Source organism: Myxine glutinosa, chromosome 12 (genome assembly GCF_964187855.1).
Source record: "Myxine glutinosa chromosome 12, kmMyxGlut1.1, whole genome shotgun sequence".
Lineage (NCBI taxonomy): Eukaryota > Metazoa > Chordata > Myxini > Myxiniformes > Myxinidae > Myxine > Myxine glutinosa.
Genome location: NC_136272.1, coordinates 30,183,615 through 30,202,673, shown reverse-complemented (window position 1 = coordinate 30,202,673; position 19,059 = coordinate 30,183,615). Strand labels below are relative to the sequence as shown.

At 38.2% G+C, this 19,059-nt stretch overlaps 1 protein-coding gene across 1 annotated transcript in view; it reads right to left on the bottom strand.

The window, feature by feature from the left end:
• Positions 1-19,059, bottom strand: part of LOC137437392 (insulin-like growth factor 2 mRNA-binding protein 3-A) — a 180,640-nt gene that overhangs the window by 43,569 nt on the left and 118,012 nt on the right. The window contains exons 5-7 of the mRNA XM_068131709.2: positions 15,051-15,114; positions 13,272-13,577; positions 12,967-13,101 (exon numbers count right to left, since the gene is read on the bottom strand). Of these exons, the coding sequence (XP_067987810.1) occupies positions 12,967-13,101; positions 13,272-13,577; positions 15,051-15,114 (505 nt within the window). The remainder of the gene's footprint in view (positions 1-12,966; positions 13,102-13,271; positions 13,578-15,050; positions 15,115-19,059) is intronic.

Sequence of the window (19,059 nt, the reverse complement as noted above, 5' to 3'; positions counted from 1 at the left end):
TTTTCAATCTTTTTTGAAGAGAAACCCAATAGCTCTCTGAACGAATTTTCAATCGTGAAATCAACTTTATAATTATTTTTCAGTTTAATAGTTGATTTTGAAGTGTGTGTTTGAATATCTATTACAATATTTTTTGGTTCATCACCTTTTTCTTTCATAAGGCGAGAGACTTCTGAAGATATTTGAGAAATCTCGTAAGCTCCAGGTGAAACAGTTATAGTTTTGTAGGCAGTGCCTGGATTATAACTAAACTTGTTGTTTTTCTCTGTGATATTAAAAAGGGTATTGTAAGTTTCCATTGACAACAAAGATGCCTCATATGAGGTAAGGGGGTCAAGTTGTAGTGGGTAAGGGAATGAAGCTGTGTAATCGCTCGTTGTGAAATTAAAACTAAGAATTGTGCTTCTCATCTTATTTAATATCTAATAAAATATCTTTGTATTGACATTTATTAATTATTTTCATGTTCATCAACTGATCTAAAATGGCTGAGGATTCATTAAAACAATTGTTGTTTCCAGCCTTCTTACTACCTAATAACAATAATAGCCTATTAACTAATTGTGATGGGTCATTTGGAAGAAAACTAACACCCGAACCAAGCTTACTTAAAGCATCAATAATATGTTTCTCCTTCTCATTCTTCTTACTTTTACCAGCAACAGAAACTCCATAATCAAGTGTATTTAACAACTCAATATATACCCTATCTTCCTCTCTTTCCATATCAAGTGGTTCCTCAAAATATTTTGAACCGCTGAATCCGGGGTTTGTTAGAAGAAACATTAATCTTGGAGTTAATTTAACATTTGGTTGAGTAGAACTCAAGAACATCAATTCATCATTAAATATCAATACCTTTTCTTCCACAAGATGAAACACTGCTGGTTCTTCTGTTGGAATGAGACCTGCTCTGGTTTTTGAACCCGCAGAATATTCATTGTTTTGAAGAGCTTCCACAACATAATTAGGGGGTTGATTTACCTGCTCAAGTTTCCGAAATAATCCCTCGTCATCATATTCTAATTCACCAAGTTCTTGTTTTGTTATCTGACTAAAATCTTTGAGCATTTGAAGTTTTTTCGGAGTAAATTCTACCGTGGGAACTGTAGGGTGTTGAGTTTTCAAAAGTGGTTTAAAGAATTTCTCTTGTTTTCTTTCAAAGGCTTCTTCACCAGTTAGTTTCTGTCTCCGTTTCTTCTTTATCTCTTCCTGTTGTTTAACAACTTTTGAAACTAATTGTTGATGTTCCTTAAACTTTCTTTCTCTTTCTTCAGTATTCATTTTCTGTATTTATTTATTGAAAAATATCATTTAGTATCTCATCTTGTTTCACAACAATATATTTATATTTTCCAATCGTGTGTTTCATATAATTTTCAAATTCTTTTTTACTACATAACGTAGAGCAATTATCTCTCCAAAAATTATTTACATCTATTGAATTTAACTTAAATAAAATAAAAGTATTGGCATTGTTTCTTATTGAGCGTCGAGGGAGTTGAAAATATGATTGACTAAGATATATACAATTACAAGAAGAATGTCTCCCTCTTGTATAGTAGCTATCCATTACTGTTTGGTTTCTCTCATTAACACAATCATCAAAGATGACAAGGTTCTTTTTTGATTTATCTAAATCTTGAGGTGAAGGTATATCATCCGTATTATCACTGAGAATACAAGTTATGGGTTTCGATTTTGATTTCTGTGTATCACAAAATAATTGTATTATATCATCAATATTATAATCATTTAGTTTGTTTTGAAGTTTAAATAAACCGATAATGTCTTCCTTTTTAAGACCCGCATTAAAACCCTGTGAGAGTAGTTGATACTCGGGTTGAAAACTTGACTTTGTAAAAATTATTAAATTATCATAATCTAAAAAATTAGAACCAAGGAGCATCTTTAAAAGTAAACAGGTTTTTCCACATCCACTTGAACCAACTATTAGACATCTCAATGAATTTGGAATGTTTTTATGGTTATTAAATTTTATCTTATTTTCCCAAACGGGTAAAAAATCATTCATTTATATATTTGGAAAACAAGTTATCCAACTTTTTTTGAGCTATTTGAGAAACTCTATATTTTATCCTGAGTTCGGGTTTAATTTCAAAATAATCCATTATTTTATTTATATAGTATCTTGTATTAACATTTCCATTAAAATTATTTTGAATAATAAATATCATTAAACCCTTATACATTTCCTCAATACAATTAGTCTCTTCCCTTGAAAGAAATGGTGTATTATCATCACAATACTTAACATTCATCTCTCTTATTAATCTTGTAAAGTAATTCATTTTTGGTTCTAATTTAAAAGAGTTATATATTTTTTTATATTTCTTATTATCATTAATTAAAATTAAATCACAGAAAATACATTGTTTATATGAATCCTCATCATTAAGCCCCACTCTATCACAAGCCGGACAATTCTCTAATTTATCATATGGAGAGTCTGGAAATTCTAAATATCCTTCAGAACTTATCATATTTATGTGGTAAATTTTTACTTAAACTAAACGCAAGTTTATTCATTAATAAATACAATGTTTCAAAGCACAAAAGACAAATTTCAATCAATCTCTACTTCGGTGGAAGATATAGAAAAATATGTCAAAGATGTTAAATTGAACAAAGATAAATATGGAAATTTTTGGGTAAAACCAGTTATGGAAAATAACATGAGCCCCTCTATTTCATTTAAAGGAAGAGCTCTAACTATACCTGGAAAGACATCCATTAAAGTAAATCTAACAAAAGTTTCTCCTCTACTCCTGGCAATTTATTCAAAGCTTGAAAAAGTGATTGACCACGATACTTTGAAAAAGAATGATAAGACCATTAATAATTCTAGAGGAGACATTTGTATTTTCTTTAATAATCCAAAGGGTGTAGATCTAAGTAAAATGAATGATGTTAATATTTCTGGTGAAATGTCATTTCGTTCTATGATAGTTAGAGATTATTTAAAGATAACTTTTGATATAAAAATTGTAGAGATTGAATCTGTTAATGAAAGAAAGTATATAGATATTGATGGGAATATTTTTCTTGCTAATTAAATATGAGTCAATACAGCAGTGAAGATTTTACTATTTCATTGAACTCAGACGATAGTGATGATAGTATTTCATTGAACTTGGACGATGGTGATGATAGTATTTCATTGAACACAGATGATAGTTATGATACTAATAGTTTGTGCTCAAATGATAGTTATGAGAGTAGCTTTATTGATGACTCTGAGTATGATTCTGAGTATTCATGTGATAGTTATGACTTAGATGATTCTGAGTGAAAAAGTGTTTTAGTTTAAGCACAGCGATATATATAAAACGGAGCTGTAAAGCTCAAAAGTGTTTTATTTTAAGCACAGTGATATATATAAAACACCACGTTTTCTCACGCTATAAATATGGTTTATTGTGATACTTGCGAGAAGGAAGTAAAATATTATAAACAACATATTCTCACCGCAAAACATACATACAACATTTTAAACAAACTTTCCCCTCTTCCACCTGAAACAAAACACTGTTCTACATGTAATAAAAATATCCTCAAGAAAGGCTTCAAAATACATCTTAAAACAAATCTACATTTATCAAATTTTATCACAACTAAAAACTCTGATGGAGCATTCAAAGGACATATTAAAATAAGAGTCTTTAACTTCAAACCTCCTGAACCAGAGTCTATAGTTGATGCTGTAGAAATAGTTAAACCTGCTGTTCAAACGTTGATTGAAAAAACACTAAAGGAAATGAAACCACTTAAATTTTATATGGGAGTAAAATTAGAAATGACAAAGGATGAAGGAGTTATAGATGCACCATACATGAGAACTGAGCCACACTTTATATCTTCATATCAAGATTTTAAAACATCAGGAGTCTATGATGAACTTATTAAACAAGAGCAAGATGTGGATAATTCAATCGTAGGAAGTGGATTCAATATAGGAAAAATTATTTACATAGACATTCATATTCTTAAATCAGATCCTCTAAAAGCTTCTTCTTACATTGATTTACCCAGTGTTATCAAAAATAGAAAAGCAGTTATCAATATCAAAAATAAAGACAATAAATGTTTTCTCTGGTCTATTTTAGCACACTTACATCCTCCACATTTTCATGATGAAAGAGTATCTCATTATAAAAAATATGAGAATACATTAAATACGAAAGATCTAAAGTTTCCGATGACTTTAAATGATATTCCTAAATTTGAAAAGATGAATAATTTATCAGTTAATGTTTATGGTCTAACAGAAACAAACAACATTCAGGTTTTAAAGCTTTCTGACAATTGTAAACAAACTCATATTAATCTTCTATATTTTAATTCAGACGAAAATTCACATTATACATACATCAAAGATATTGCTAAATTAATAAAACCACAAGTCTGTAAGAGAACAAATAAAATATATATTTGTTTGCGTTGTCTTAACTTCTTCAATTCACAAGAAAGATTAGATAAACATTCAAATTATTGTGGCGAACATAAATCAACGGTAATCAATATGCCTAAAGAAGGCTCAAAGATCACATTCAAAGATGAAAATAAAAAGATCAAACATCCATTTGTTATATATGCTGATTTTGAAAGTATTTTAGAAAAAATTGATACTGCTTCTCAAGATCCAAAAGAATCATACACAAATAAATATCAAAAACATACTCCTTGTGGTTTTTGTTATTATATCAAATCATCCGTTGGTGATAAATATAACAAGTTAGAGATGTATAGAGGCTCAAATACCCCAGAGGAGTTTGTGAAACGACTAGAAAAAGACTGTGTTCGATTAACCAAGATAATGAGAGAAACCAATAAACCAATGTCCTTAACAAGTAAAGAAAAAAGGGAATTTATAAAAAACAATGTCTGTCATATTTGTGAGGAGAAAATTGGTAAAGGTCTAAAGGTTAGAGACCATTGTCATCTCACTGGTAAATATAGAGGTCCGGCTCATCAAAGTTGTAATATTAATTATCAACTCCCCTCTTTCATTCCTGTCTTTCTTCATAACAACGCTCATTATGATACACATCTATTTATCAAGGAACTCTCAAAGACTTCTGGAAGTATCTCAGCAATTCCAAACACGGATCAGAAATACATTTCATTCACAAAAACAATTCACACATCTCCTATTACTCATATCAGATTTCTTGATACATTTAAATTCATGGCAAGTCCATTGGTTAACTTGGTTCAAAATCTAAAAGAGTTTCCATGTCTTTCAGAGTATTTTTTAGATAAAGATTTTCTAACACAAAAGGGAATTTACCCCTATGACTATATGGACTCATTTGAGAGATTCAATGAAACACAACTTCCTTCAAAAGAAAATTTCTATAACAAATTAAATAATAGTCATATATCTGATAAAGATTATGTACACGCACAAAATGTTTGGGAAAAATATAACATCAAGAATCTTGGCGAGTATCACGATTTGTATCTCAAAACTGATGTGCTTTTATTGGCCGATGTATTTGAAGCCTTTAGATCTGTTTGTCGCACTGGATATGGATTGGATCCTGCTCACTACTACACAGCACCTGGATTGGCCTGGAGTGCGATGTTGAAAATGACAAAACAAGATTTGGATTTGATAACCGATGTTGATATGCTTTTGATGATTGAAAAGGCAAAAAGAGGTGGAATTTCACAAGTCTGCTCGAGTAGATACGCAAAAGCAAATAACAAATATCTTCCAAATTATGATCCAACGAAAGAGAGTTCTTACTTGATGTACTATGACGCGAACAACCTGTATGGCTGGGCAATGTCTCAGGCTCTTCCTTATGGAAAACTTAGATGGGTAAAGGAAAAAGACTACAAAAACGTTTTACAAGATGTATGTATCTCTACACAAAAAGAATTGGATGAAGAAAAAGTTGGTTATTATTTTGAAATTGATTTAAAATATCCAGAGGAACTCCATAACCTACACAAAGATCTCCCATTTGCTTGTGAGAAAGCAAGTCCAAAGAAAGAATGGTTGAGTGATTATCAACGATCGTTTGATATAGGTGAATCAACAGAAAAATTACTTACTACATTATATAACAAGAAAAATTATGTTCTACACCAAAGAAATTTGCGACAATATTTATCAAAAGGTCTAAGAGTAGAGAAGATCCATAGGGTTCTAAAGTTCAATCAAAGTCATTGGTTAAAGGGGTACATTGATTTTAATACACAAAGAAGAACAGAGTCAAAAACAGATTTTGAGAAAGACTTTTATAAATTGATGAATAATGCGGTCTTTGGTAAGACTATGGAGAATGTGAGGAAAAGACAAAATATCAGACTATCAACATCTTGGGAACAAGCATCAAAATTAATTAATAGACCGAGTTTTACTCGAGCTGAGGTCTTTACTGAGAACTTTTGTGCGATCCATTTGATTAAAGAGAGTATTGAAATGAACAAACCTATTTATATTGGAACAACAATTCTTGATTTATCAAAGTCATTAATGTATGATTACTTTTATAATAACTTGAGGAAGAAATATCAAAATGATGTTAATCTACTTTATATGGATACAGATAGTTTTATTTTGAAAATTAATACCAACGATGTTTATTCAGACATGAAAAGAGACATTAATATCTATGACACGAGTAATTACAGTCCAGAGAGTGAGTTGTTCTCTTCTAAAAATAAAAAGGTGATTGGAAAGTTCAAGGAGGATGAATTAGGAGGAAATGTTATGAGTGAATTTGTGGGATTGAGGTCAAAGGCTTATGCTTATAAATACATTGTGAATAACGTTGAAAAGACTGATAAGAAGTTAAAAGGTGTAAAGAAAAATGTTATTAAAGAAACAATAAACTTTAAGGATTATTATAACTGTTTAACAACAAAGAAAGAAGAGTTTAGAAAGATTAATGGAATAAGAAGTTATAAACATCAATTATATTCAGAAGAGATAAATAAGAAAGCATTGGGGGCTTTTGATGATAAGAGGTTTATTTTAGAAAATGGAATTGATAGTCTCCCTTATGGTTATATAAGTATATAAGTGATAAGATATATATATAAGTGATAAGATATATATATAAGTGATAAGATATACATAAGTGATAAGATATATATAAGTGATAAGATATATATAAGTGATAAGTTAAAAAGGGGGGGGTTGGGGATTTTAACGGGCTACCGCCGCCTTTTTTACTATTATATAAATGATAGAACCAAGTATCAACCAGACTAAAGAGTGGAGGTGTAATCAACCTTGGTATATAAATGGAAAACATAATGAATGTGAAAAATATCAAATAGGTATAATTGAAAAGGCAACTGGTAAAAAAGTTCACAAAACAAATAAGAGAATTAATTTAAATACCGGTGAATTGGGTAAAAAAGATGGAAATATTTTTGAGTGGACGGAAAACTTTGATGGTTGTCAGGAAAATATATACTTTAATTTAAAAATGGTATGTGGCACTGGAGGCGCTCAAGCAAGAACATTGAGGGAGGTTTACCATTTTATCTTAGCTCAGTTAAAATATCTTAATAAAGAACCAAACTCAAACATATTTTTTGTTAATATATTAGATGGTGAAGAGAGTTGTAGGAGAATTAAATTATTTCCCACGCATAAACAAATATTTGTAGGGTCGTTGTTTGAGTGGGTTATATTCACCAGATGATATTAAGAGTAAAAGGTTAAAAGGTCCATGAGGTCAGAAGGATCACAGGTGTTTAAGTGGTCTAATGAATAAGGATAACATGTCAAAAGGTTAGAAGGTTCGTAAAGAACAGGGTGAGAGAAATATAGGTGTTTAGGGGCAATGAGGGAGGGAAAGAATTAATATGGAAGTGAATGGGTCAATGTTTGAGTGGGTCAAAGATTAATCTGCCAGATGATATGTAGAAGAAGGATGATAGGTCTATAAGAGAAAACAAATATTTGTAGTGTTTGAGTGGTCTAATGAACAACATTAAGGATAGGTACTACAGACAAAAGGTTCATAAAGATGAGGGTGGGAGAAATAGAGGTGTTTATGATTTTTGAAAAAGACAAGGGGGTAAATGACATTAGATAGGGATTTCACATGTTAAACGGAGGTGTCCCAGAAGCAACATTATTACACTACTCACATCTGCCTCGAATTGTGGCATTTGCATGCAGCGGTCCTGCACTTTGTTTTGCAACCACAAGTCATCAACTCAATACATGCCACTGGTACTGCTGGAAGAGTAATCCAGACACCCTTCAGTTTCTCACCATCCACCGGAAGATGCCGGCAAGCCTACTACATTTCGATTGTCACACTGTCCAGCAGCCAACCACACTTTCGCCTGGTAGTTTGCTCTTGCCAAGTGTGACTTGAGAGCATTTTCTGTGGTTGGAAGATTTTCAATTTGTTTCTTTCCTTTTCGGAACAGATCAAATCTAGCCTGGTTGACACCACCTTTGGGATCTGGGGCCGAGTATAGGCGACACACAAACTCTTCAACTTCTGCCAATGGTCCATCGCGACCAACTCCACAGAGAAGATGTGGATATTCTACAAAGACTTTCCAACACGTCTTCTTGCCACATCCTGTAAATGATGAAGTTGTGTCTGATCCAGTCAGAGCTTGAAACCCCAACAGATTATCCTTGACAGGTTTTGACAGCTTTTGCGAGACTTCGTGAACCGGGTAACATCGTCTATCACGAGAGGTCCCACAAATCATCCAAACAAGGGTTTGTTGGAAGAAATACAGCAGAAGAAGGAAGACATCAGTGTCTCTGCAATGAACAATGACTCTCTCAGATCCGGATTTGGTAGCTTCTATCCCATGGAGAATAATGCGGGTATCCACTTCTTCATGATCACAGCTCAAACTGGTCAGAATACCTCTACTTGTTGATGAGGCTTTCTCGAGAGTGGTGAATCCTCCACCGACTATCAACTCGCAAGCGTCAGCAACTTCAGCATGATGGCTCATCAGGTCATCTGAAAGGAATGAAGCAAGATCAGCTTTGTTTTCCCCCAGGGATACGAACTGAGCCCAAACTTGCGGAAGTGGAACCTTGCCGTCACTGATTATCTTCCGAATAGGCCTCCTTGCCTTTTGGCCTCGTTTCACTCTCGTCTGGCCTTTGATTGACATGGAGCCAAGATATCTGTCAAAGATGACATCTACCCGTGTGGCACCCCGACCGAAGTGAACAACTACAGCATGGGTGAAGGTGTTTGCATAATCTCCAAAGCATTTACAACCAACAGGTTTTCCTAAACTCTAAATAAGAGCGTGCCCATCAATCAGTACGCATGCACCTTTCATCGGGTCGGCCAGACCAGGGAACGTGGGAGAAGCTTGTACAGGTACATCCGTACTCAGAATGCCAAGTAGATCTGATTTGGTAGTGGAATTCATCATTCCATCAGTCTTTGCCAGGGACAGGGGAACAACTGCGAGTTCGTGTTTCAGAATAATTGACATGTCCACAACTCGGCTGCACTAGTGCGCGTTGACGAGTCTTTGCATAAGTCGCCTGTCTGCTTTAATGACTTTCTTTTCACTTGAGCTTGTAACTATCTCAAACTTATAGAGATTTGCAAATGTTTTTGAGTTTTGCTTTTTCATCGGATTGAAGAAGGGCTCACTTTTCTCTACTAAGCGACTTTTAACGTCTTGAAGAACACGATCCATTCCTCGCGACTTCGCACTCAGAATATCTGCCTGGATTTCATCTGTGGCAACATCTTTTGTGGTTAAGGCTACTAGCTTTCTCTGGTTCAGTTCATCGGCACTGTCCACCTTTTCCTCACAAACAGAGAAAACACCAAACACATGAACTGCTCTACTAAGCTTTTCACCTCCGCTTCATCCCTTCGAACTCTCGATGGGAGACCATCTTTTTGGGTTGATATGAACTCATCATCATCTAAGCAGAGAAGCGCCTTGGTAGCATCTGATATGACAGACCTCTCCCCCCAAGTGACACCAAATCCATCACGCGCCGAATCGGTCTTGGTGATTCCTATGATCCCGTTTGACAGCTTACACAATTTGTTGATCCATTCGGTCGCCTGGTCAACTGGCACTTGGTTGAATCTGGACTTCGTTTTCTTGGCCACAAAGTTTCCTGCCATGAATTCACTGAACACGTCCGTGGCGGTGGTTTCCAAAGCCAGCATCTCTGCATAATACACACGGGCCCACCTGGCGTAATTGGTATGGTCATAGACACTTCACCATGGTAACATCTTCCCAAGTGCTTGGAGATACAACTTCCAGTTCCCCTCTCTGAGGGCTCTGAGAATATCTACGAGTTCCATGTATGTGCTCCAGTAAGAGTAGTTTGGATCTTCTTTGAACAAGGTGTCAAACTGTGTCCACTGTTCCTGAATCTGGGTAGTTTCCAGGGCTTCTACGAGATGCTGTACAGACACACAGATGTCTTCGTCGAAACCAGGGATCTTCTTGGAAAACAGACGGTGTAGTTCTCGCACGATCCCATCCACCTCTGGCAAACATTCTCCATCCACCCACTTGCGGAATGCTGTCCACTTGATGCGACAGAGAGCTTCGTATGCTAGCTGATGACTTCTCACAGCTCGATAGTAGGCTTTCCCTTCAAGGACAGCATTAGTTGAATTTTGTGCCAAGATTCCAGCTTCAATCCAGATGTCTTCGAGACCACTGTTTTCAAGATGTTGCCCAATTGCCTTCAGGAAGTTGAATAGAATGTGCAAGTCGCCCATCATTACAATGACATTGCCGTACATCAACGGGTTGGACTATATCAGTTCCTTGGTTCTGCTGTACAATGGTTGGTCTCCAGTAATGACCACGTGCTTTCTGGCCAAGACGCTTTGTCATTTCACAAAAGCGATTGAGAACTGTTGTCACTGTATTGTTGTCATCAGCAGGAGCAAGAAGGATTGGCATCATACCCACGGTCGTAACTGGCAGATCTATGTCGCTACAAGCTTCGTTAAATGCTTCCCACGATCATAGATCATCATAGAAACTCTGCCTTCTTGATGCATACTTGTCAGGAATGTGGTGTCCACTCACAGAACAAAGGTCTTCATACCGATGCCACACATGAGACATGTCGTACACATGCCCACTTGATAGTCCCTGTATAATATCCAAGCAGATCTCATCTAAGTGTATGTCATTAACATCGCTGGTTCCTGATTGGCTCCGTTTCATTTTTTCAACAGCTCGCTGAAGGTTTATCCAACAGTTCAGATGATACTTGCCTTCGGCAGCACATAGGTCTCCTACAACACCCGCTAACCTAATGCGCATGGTGACATCATTGACGGCCATGTTGAATACCTTCTGAGACATGCTCATGGTAGATATATTCCGTATATCTTCTTTTCTCTCATCAACTTGGCAAAATATACACCATTCCCAGTTCATGGACGACATGGAAGATCTGGATTGGCGCGATTGTCCCTCACACACTTCTCCGGGTGTTTCCATGGGATTGATGGTGCCTGTATTTGATTTCTGGCGTAGTCGTTCCAGTTTAGTTTCAGTACTAAAACTGCCACAGCAGGATTTATGCCAAACAAATGTACGGTCAGACCAATCGTTGTCATTCAGATCAGCCAACCTTTGCACTATTTCTGATTCTGGCAAGTCCACGTCTTTTAAGCCGACCAGTTCATTAACAACCTCTCGAATTCGCGTCTTTCCCTGCTCTGTACTCTGTCGTAGTTTGGTCTCTCCTTTTCGCGACTTTTTCTCACAGAATAGACACGAATTTCCTGATGAAACGGGAGCCTTCCGTTTGCGCTTTAAAACTGCTACGGGTTCCATGTTTCATCGATCCTCATAGAGCAGATTTTAACCTGTGGAAAGACAAAAAAAAAAACTGGTGAAGTCATTTAATTAAAACGTGTTCTAAACAAATGTTGTATATTTATTTACAAGACTGACGCAAATATATCAAACAATAACCGTTCGGAATATAAACATTTTGGATTTCACAAATTCTTCTAGCAATGTGCAAATGATCTAAATTACCCCAATAAGTAATCTAATCAGCAGAAATGTTAAGCTCCTATATTTTTGCTGTTTCCCCCATCCTGCAGGATTAACATACAATCACAGGGGAGGGGTTTCTTTTGGAGATCTACAACAACACAAGTGCAAAATATTTATACAAAAACATTTTTTCCAATGCCCTTGCTTTTGAGAATTATATTCTTTCCTTTAGGCTCACAAAAAAAACAATTTTATACTCACAGTAGAGTGTTGAATTGAAAAAAACTAATGCCAAAAAGATGATTTAATGGTAGTTTTGGCCGCCATATTGTTTTTTCGATTTTTGACACTTTAACGGCCAAAGCCAAACTGACATCCACCCTGGTGATGTTACATAGGACCCATAGAACGTGCCTGGCTAGTTAGTTTGTTTGTAACAAAGAGATGCCATCAAACGACACAATAGCCTGTGTTGGCTGGCTGACTATAGTGGGTCACAATTGGATACATCAAGCAAGGGAATGAACGAAGACGAAAAGAGGAAAAGGAGGAGGGGAGGAAATGCAATTACCTGAAAGTAAGATCGTTCGGTTATACGGTTAATTACTTGTATTTGTTAATTTGTTGTTACCTGCTGTGCCTCTGCATAGAGACCGTGCTGCCTGTGAGAAGCTCCCATAATGGCGTTGCTTCATTAAGTAAGCCAAGCTAGAAATGTTGTTGCATAATAAATAAATGTAACAGAATAGGCCGTGGTTCAAGTGCATAAACATATCCGAGATTATACTTCAAAATTGTCGGTTTTGTTTTGCAGAAACCTATTGCTTCGTTAAACTATTCCTGATTGACAATGTCCTGTGGAAGTTGTAATAATTTATGTACTTAACAACAATGTATGCATGGAACCATCCAATCAGATTTCTGCTTCTAACAATTGAGAAATTAAAGAATCGGTGATCCCATTTGGCATGGGATATAACTCACGATTTCGTATCATGTGCCTCCTTTTCCATCAATTCCAGGATGAGATGACAGGCCGAGCTGCATCCCTCGGGATTTGCTTGGATCGTGATGGGTTTTTCCGATGTCCCTGTGTTTTCCTTGCGGTGGATATCAATCCTGTACGTGAATTGAATGTGCAGGATAGTGGGTGAAAGGGTATGGAGAGTTGGGAGCAGTTTGGGTTAGATATCATCATTAGAATTGTCATAATATTCATCTATTTCAGAATAATGTATTGCTGTTTAACTTGTCATGTATATTTAATCTTCTCAAGCGATGATACCCACTTGGATTGTGTTTGCTGTGTAATGCGTTTGATGGCTGCGCCCTCTTTGCCAATAATTGCTCCAACGAACTGCGTTGGAACAAGCATTCGGAGAGGCAGGTCGTTCACAGGTCGTCCTCGTACACCACTCGAGTTACTGAGTCCCACGCCTGAACCTCCGGCCGTTGCTCCTCCGCTCCCATACGATCCCCTTGGACCCGATGCACGGCGGTTTTGACCGAACGGTGGCCCGGCTGTATCATCTGGGAGGTAAGAAGCCCGAAGTGTGCCGGCTTCCATCTGTTGCCCATTGAGCTTCTCCAATGCCCTGGTGGAGGGTGGGGGGGGGGATGGTATTCTCCATTAATGTAAATGAGATGGTATTCTCCCAGGCGAGAATTGTGCCCAAAAATGAAGACAAATTGCTATAGTTTGTGAATGAAACTGATAAAAATCAGATTCTATAATCGTAAGAAAGCCTGTTAAAATCTTATTTGGTGATTGTGCATATGAAAAAGTAATTTAATGGCACCATTTAATTATAAAATATTGAAACGTGCATAAGAAGGAGTGATGACTCTCCCCTTGTGTATTTGTGTTTATGAAAAATACTCACATCTGCATACATACTTTATAGATGTGCACACGTGGGCCGGTTCGCAACGGGTATCGAGTAGAAGCCATGTGTCCTATGGATATTGTACCCCCTCGGCCCTCTTCCTCACATCTCGTTATTTTATTTTATTTATTTAAAAGGGTATCCTGCGGTGCCCTATGGGCATCCACCTGGCTTTTCGGGCTTGTGGAGAGATACCGATGGTGTGGGATTTGTTGAGTTTGGTGGGTGTGCTAGTGCCCGCCACAATAAACGTGGCGGTGTAATGACCACAAAGGACCAGACACGGTGAGAGAGGTACGAGCAAGGAAGTAAGTACCTGTTTGAGGGAGGGTGGGGGGGGGGGGGGTGTGGGGGCATGTGAAGACCAACCTTACACCTCCTCAGACGCCGATTTTTTTTTAATGCCGTGAACAAACGTTAGTCCATCACGGGTGATGAACGTTGTGGTAAAGTTTCATCAAAATTGTGTGTGTAGATTCGGAGAATAAATTCTGAGTGTTTACATACAGCCTGACTCACTGACTCACTCACAGACACCGCACAATGTTAATACCCTCACCTGAACAATTTTTGTTCCAGGTGAACTAAAATGGTGGAGTTCTTTGATCCATTACCCCCTCTCACCAATACGTCTTCTCTTTTGCCCTCATAACCAACTCTCTCACCCTCACTTTATTCTGTTTTGCCTGCATGGCGATGCTCACCCTTCCTCTCCACTTTGGTTTTCTTCATTTATCATCCCCCTTCCGCTTCCACATTCCCTCCATGGAAACAAAATAAATAGTTGGTACTTTTGGCAATCCATACCATTTTTCCTCTCTTAACTATCTTTATGGGTGGTAGGGCATATGTCCTATAAAGGTCTCTCTCTCTGAAACACAGAACTTGTCTTTTAAGCAGAACTTGTTTTGTGGAAAAGGTCATAAGGACGAGACACGTGTCCAGGACCAAGCTTTAAAGTTTAAATCCTTGCTTGCATACTTCTCCTTTGGGATTGTTGCCTTTGTTAACTGTAAGGAGGGATGCCCCTCTGTTGGTACCTGGATTCTTTACGAGGGGCTACATCACCCTTCATATGACAGCAAAACCCACTCATCAACGATTCTTGTCACATGTAAAGGAAAGAAAAAGCGAAATGGTTGCTTTGTTTGTTTCTACCCATGGAATGTCGGCAATACTCACAGCTTCGCATGTTCCTTTGTGGTGTACAACACGTTTACTGCAGCTGTCTCTGCCTCGGTGGTTACTGTGGAAAGGTCAGAGTTTGTACAAATGTTTTTTAAAATGTGAAAACACACTGAGGCAAAAATAAATACATATACTCTATATACATATATATATATATATATATATATATATATATATAATATTATATATATATATATATATATATATATATATATATATATATATATATTGCTATCGTCACACATCCTCAGCGATGGTCACGACACATGCTGGTAGGGAAGGTCTCCACATCAACAAGGTGAATTTGCCACAAAAAGAACAAGACCATGGTGAAACCGCCGATATGAATTGCCGAGCAAGCTTCTTGGTGATCCGCTGATGGGCCACGTTATGTGCGAAAACAACTTGCCTGTCCAACGCGTTATTATGCTATTTCTCTACACGCTATAGAACCCTCTTCAGATAATCACACAATATTTCATCAAAATATTTATTTATTTATTGACAAGAGAATGGTGGGGGCTGGTGGAGGAGGAAGAAGAACAACATATACCTAAATAAAACAGTGAGCCAACGGAGTAACGTTGGCTTAAACGAATATCCTTTTTGCATGCACTCATGGGTGGGCAAGACTGACAAAAGCAAATCTGTGGTACGAGTGGGCCCCTGCTCATACACGGCCTTGTTGCCGACCGGGCCGGCACGCTGCAGTCTGTGGCAGCTTATCCATGTCGCTCCTCTCTCTGGACTTTATAGAACCACGAACCACCAACAGCGCACCATGAGCAGCCCTTTCACCAAGCACAGCGCAGAGAGTTTAGCGTGTAAGGATAAGACGCCAGAGGCATTCGGAATCCGTGCCAATCTGTATTAACCAACATGACCAACCAAACCCTTCACACCACTTCGGTTTGCACCCGGTACCGAAAACCCGAGATCAAGCATATTAACATATCACCACATGAAGGCAAAATGATGCCGCTACAGTACTCCCCCTCCGAGTGCGTTAATCGAACGAAAGGAACAAACCAAAGAATAGAAGTTGACTGTATGAATGAATGAATGATCGTTTTAAGGCCATTTTCCCCGCTACAGCAGGGGTTGGCCTTGCGGGCCCCATGACAATCATGGTTCCCTGTTTGAGGCAGTTTTTATGGCCGGATGCCCTTCCTGACGTCACCACATGACTGTCCATGTAAAAAAAAACCTGGTCAAAGTCCCAGCCAAGAGAAATGGTGACAGCAAAATGAACTCTCATAATATTGTGCCGGGAAGTGTATATGGTGCCCAGAGCGAGTCCACCAAGAATACGGTAAGACTACCGTTGTAGTAGGTGTCGACCCACGGGTCAGGGGGAGGGTCAGCTCTGGTGCTGCATCAAGAAAAGCTGGCTTCAAGTGATCTATGGAGACCGTCTCATGACCACCGTTAATATCGAGTATGAAGGTCTTCTTGGAGCATTGTAAAACTTTGTAAAGGTCCGTCATATGGTGGCTGCAAGGGTTTCCGGACAGCGTCAAGCCGCATAAATTTCCTGGGGAATAAAAACCCGGCGTGACAAAGGCATACGTGTTGGTCTCCCATGGAGGCCCTGCATGGCTGTACACAGTTGGTTGGCACAGTGGCTGGCATCAGGCATGGTGTCAGACACTGAGAGGAATTCTACTAGGAGAAGAAGCGTTGCACCATACACTAACTAGCTCCACAGTGGAGCAGCCAAGGTCGTCTTTCAGAGCAGCTTGCGGACCAAGCATGACCATTAGTACGACGTCCGTCAAGTGCGTGGAGTTGTCATGCACTTTCAGGGAAGACTTGTGCTGGTGGTGGAAACACTCCACTTGTGTAGTCTTGTAGTATTGCCTCGTATTTATCTTTTGATATGAAATCCAAATTTCTTGCATTTATCTGACTATAATTCACCAAATGTCCGTCCGTCTGTCTGTCTGTCTGTCCGTTCGAAGGTACCGCAAAAACGGCAGAACCGATCGCAACGATATTTTGGGTGGGTAATCCTAGGACCCCTAGGAGTAAAATAGGCTCTATTGTTTTTCCAATTTTTCCAAACACGATGGAATAATATTTACCGATATGAACAGTGATGTGACTTTTGTTGAAATTCAACGTACCAGGAGAGAGTAGATCGACTCCTAACGAACTCTTCCTATATAAACGTGCGGCTCCGAAGTAACACGGCAGCATGTGCAAAGTGACTGAGAAACAGGGTAGCGGCCGTTTCTGTTTTACTGATTCAGCGCGCACTCTTCACACATAAACGTGCGACTGAAAAAGACGTGTGGCGGCAGCTTCCGTTTTGCAGAATTCAATCTTTTTTCAAAATTGGCGCCATGTACTGTTTAGATTTTGATGATTTGCGTGTGATATGATTCAACAGATGTTTATATAAATCGTTTAAAATAAAAAAGCCTTCAATTTCTGACATTTTCCCTTTTCATCTGGGCCTCCCAATTGAAGCCCCGCCCGTAGGGCGGGTACCGTTGCAAGTAGCAATAATAACAAATTAGACTTAACTGTTCCAATACTTATGGAGTGCAGTGGATTTGTATGTTTTATGTGTTGTGTGTTATGTGTTATGTGTGTGTATATATATATATATATATATATATATATATATATATATATATATATATATATATATATATATATATATGTATATATATATATAAATGTATATACAGACTTGGCATTTAATATGGAATCTTTTTTTGTGGGGGTGAACTTACTTTTCAAGATGACTTAGAACCAAAAGTTAATTGGAATTATGTTGAAATTATTCTATATTTTGTTAATGTGACCTTTAAAAGAAACAAAAACCACATTTGACATTTCGAAGCAAATAAATTGATCCTTGAAAGTGATATAAACTGATATCGAACTCAATTCACGGACAGTACTGTGTTAAACTTCTGTACGTTTTCCAGAAGTATCTCTTTATTTTACACATGAGCCAAATTTTTTTTCAACAAAAACAAAAGTTAAATCATGACTGGGATTACGGACAGTAAAATTACAGTTCAGTACAGCGTTAACCCCCACGAGCATTCAGGAGAGCACGTACACGTCGAGGCATGCTGTTCACGAGATTTGCCAAGGTTTGGACAGGAATCGCTTGCCATGCAGTGACAATAGCCTGCTGCAATTCGCGCACAGTGGTGGGCTGCTGGACCAAGTTGTCGATTTGACGCGTTAATTCTGCCCACAAGTTCTCTATCGGATTCATATCCGGGGACATGGCAGGCCACTCCATATGCTCGACACCACGGTCAACAAGAAAGTGTTGGATCATGCGAGCACGATGAGGCCATGCATTGTCATCTTGGAAGACAAAGTTTCCTCGAAAGGCTGCACGAGCAAATGGAAGCAGGGTTTCTTCCAGAATGGCCCTGTACTTGAACTGGTTCAAGTTTCCATTCAGAACAACCAGGTCAGTTTTGCCCCCTGCATGAAAAGCAGCCCAAACGGTCACCCCACCACCTCCAGCTTCGACTCTTGGCACTATACAATCTTCGTTGTAGGCTTAATGCACTTGTCTGCATACTCGGACGCGGCCATCTTGATGATAGACCAGAAATCTAGACTCGTCACTGAAGGTCACATGATTCCAGTGTCCTGGATGCCATTGACGGTGCTCTCTGGCCCATTGCAATCGGCGCTGGCTGTGTTGTCTGGTCAGGCGTGGCTTTCTCAGGGGATGCCTGGCACGATAGCCTGCTTGAACCAGTCGTTGGTTGACTAGCCTTCTGGACACAGGCACATTTGTCAGTTGCTGCCACTCAGCCCTAAGCCGATTAGCTGACTTGGTACGGCCATTGCAGACTAACCGGTGCAGCTGGCGATCATCTCTCCTTGTGATTCTGCGGGGACGTCCTGGCCTCGGTATTGGAGTAGGGACACCCCTCTGAGCATTTTGTTTCAGGATCTTTGACACCTGACCTTGAGTGATGCCATACTGCCAAGCAATAGCACGCTGTTTCATGCCAGAATT